This window comes from Euphorbia lathyris, chromosome 4 (genome assembly GCF_963576675.1).
Source record: "Euphorbia lathyris chromosome 4, ddEupLath1.1, whole genome shotgun sequence".
Lineage (NCBI taxonomy): Eukaryota > Viridiplantae > Streptophyta > Magnoliopsida > Malpighiales > Euphorbiaceae > Euphorbia > Euphorbia lathyris.
In genome coordinates, this window is record NC_088913.1 from 69,957,198 (window position 1) to 69,960,354 (window position 3,157).

Genomic DNA, 3,157 nt, shown 5'->3' on the forward strand with positions numbered 1-3,157 from the left:
TTTTTAACACAATTTACAAGAAAATAGTTTTAAATAATTAAATAATGGAATAAAAAGAGAAAAAGAAATAATTAAATTCTGCAGAAACTCTGAAAATGAGATAAAGAATAATAGTGCTACATACCAATTTTTGCAGAATGCCAGTAATTTTATCCCTCTTTCAGACACCAACTTGCAATTTAAGCATCATTTAATAATTTAAAAAAAAAAAAAATTGCAGATGGAAACAGTGGATCCACTGTCAACTAATTAATAAACTCAAACTTATTCATATTAAAATACAATTTTTCTTTTTCAAAAAAATAAAATAAAATTACACAAACTCCCCAAGAAATGAACCAATCCCCCCTAATTAAAAAAAAATATTTAACAAATTCCTTAATTATAATTAAGGTGATGATGATTAAAAGAAAGAAATATTCAATTACAGTAACGAATTCAGAATTCACTGACACGGATTGCACCTGAAAAAATTAAAGCAATCAGTGGATGCTGAAGCGCCCTCCCGACTTCGAATTCAATGACACGGATGCTTTTAAAGCTCAGTTTTCGAGTGACCAGTGGATGCTCGAGCGCGTTCCAGACCCCGGATTAGTGAGCCATGCCAAGTTGTCGTTGTTGTTGTTGATAGCTGATACTTCTCTGATTAGGCATAGCAAGCATAGCAGTATGATCCAAAAAATCATTAAGAGAAACAACAGACTGTAAAATCAACCTTAAATCATCAGCACAAGTGAAACCCAAGTTGCCAGTTCTTCTAACAGCATAAACATAAAAGGTAAGACAACCTTTTCTGAACTTAAATCTAGCCATTTCAGAACCACTTAAACCTCTAATAAGCTTCTTATTCACATCTCCTAAAGGTATCTCAGCAGGCCATATTCTATCCACAGCCACTTTCATAGACTCAGATTCAAAAACAAAGACTAAAACTTTGGATTTCTTAGTGCCAAGCCCAAGTGTTAGAGTATGCCAAGCATGGTGTGCTAGAATGGTGAAATTTGTAGGCAGAAAAGCTGTGGTTGAAGGAAATGGAATTTGGGGGTTTTGGGATTGTGGGTAAGAAAGGAGTTTGAGAAGTTCAATTGGTCTGGCTCGTCGGATTGTGAATGATTTGACAATGAATTGACCTCCAAATTTGAGACCTTTAACTTCAGTGCAAGGTTTAAATGAGAAATCAGAAGTGGGTTTTGATGTTTGATCATTTGGGTGTTGATGTTTTTGCTTCTTCTTCTTCTTTTGTTTTTCATCCATGGGTTTTCTGGAGGTGGAGTTTGGTGGTTTTGCTTTGTGGAATTAGGTAAGCTATGGTATCTAAACAATACAAGGCTTTTGGTGATGTATTCTATATACTTGTTTTGGGGGAAAATATTGATAAATTAATAAAATATTACAGTCAAAAAGAGGTGTACCCACTTTACAAAAATTTGGTCATCTTTATTCTAGGTTATCATTTCCATTGTTTGTTATGCCATTCCTTCTTTAAAAAAAATGATATTAGGAAAAATGCATATTTAGTCTTACTACATAAGTATACAATTATCTATGCAAATCTTTCTTAAGCGGAATCTCTTCGTTATGAGATGTCGTTGGGTTTAGTCGGGGACACTCTGATGCTAAAGCGAATATGATATTTGATAAAAAATGGATAACGATAAGAGTTTGGAGGAAGTTAACCAACATGTCTGAAATACTCATGAGCTAGGGTATTTATACATAGTTTTGTAACCTTTTAGCATTAACGATGCTTTAATTGAACGGTTATGTCATTACTCATTTTAGTGGTCCTTAATTGACATTTAAGTGTATTCATTCCCTTTGGGAAGATATAAAGGCTCATTGACCTTCTTCTGAAATCGTCAAGAGGAGATGATGGGGATTCATCATGGAAATCAAATGAAGCGCATCGGAATGCTACTGTTTAAAATTTCTAGAATCTGTTCGATCGTGTTAAATTGCCACAGATTAAATCTCTAAAGCATTATTCTAATTAATAGATTAGAAACTTACGAGTTATATGGTTGAAGAAATCCACAAGTCATATCAATTGCTCTGGAGTCACGTGCACCAACTCTTTCGGGATGAGCCGGTTCTAGCCGGGTAAGAACAGTGGCTGAAAAGAGCAAGGGGGCTGCTTTATGTGCTGGCCGAAATTTGCAGTGTGTAGGCTAAGGTTAGAATTGTTCTATTCAGGAGCCTTAATATACTTTTCCTAATTAAGTTTTCAATAATTCATTTAATTGCAAATTGATCCCCAATTGATTGAATCTCATAAGTAAATCCCTAAGAGATTTATTTAATTCAATTGACATCAATTAGCCAATTGGAATAACTAATCTTTATAATTAAGGTCCCAAAGAATTTAATTGAATTATTAGTTCTATTAATAAATTATCCGATGTAATCTAATTAATCAATTGACTAATTAATTACATTAGGAAGTTTATTAATTAACTATAATCAATTTCTATTACTAACTTGATTAACTTGTTATTTAACAAATAATCAATTAGTCCATTAAGTTAATTAATTAGCAATTAATTAGCCCGTCCTTTTCGAATTAAATATATAACATGTATTTATTACTTAAGCTTTATCCTAATAGTTGTGTGTGCACGATCCTAAGGATTCATCCTCAGTCAGCCATGGACCTAAAGCTTACTAACTGTAAGTGGGTTCTAGCAAACCATTATGGCCCCCAACTGATACGAATTATTTCAGCCGTCTCAAGGAGACATGAAACCCAGTAGATATTCTCTCAGTATCCCTTACAAATTGCATATCGATATTATAAATCAGAGACATGGTAACTGTCATTTTCTGTATGGTTTATTATATTTCTTGATCAAAAGTGAACTGATTAATCAGATAAGCAAACTACTTATCATGGATGTCCATACACTTCTTCAGTTCCACTTATCAAGTGGCCGGTGATATCAACTCATTATTAGGTGAGTGGTAATTCCTTCACTTTACTTATCAATAACGTGTTCACTTATTCACCCAACATACCTGATTTTGCATCTTATTACGGACCTGTTAGGCGCATATCAAAGTGAAACGGATTCCACGTCATTTACTATAATAAAATCAGGTCTGGAAATAATAGAGTTCTATATATAGAAAGATCAATAACACGTCCACCATGAATCTTTCT

The 3,157-nt window shown here is 33.4% G+C and overlaps 1 protein-coding gene across 1 annotated transcript; it reads right to left on the minus strand.

Moving 5' to 3' along the window:
* Positions 1–221: 221 nt before the first annotated feature.
* On the minus strand, positions 222–1,350 carry LOC136225670 (uncharacterized). Its single transcript, XM_066013774.1, has one exon. The coding sequence runs from the start codon at positions 1,252–1,254 to the stop codon at positions 592–594; it is 663 nt and encodes a 220-aa protein (XP_065869846.1). The 5' UTR covers positions 1,255–1,350; the 3' UTR covers positions 222–591.
* Between the last annotated feature and the right edge of the window lie 1,807 nt (positions 1,351–3,157).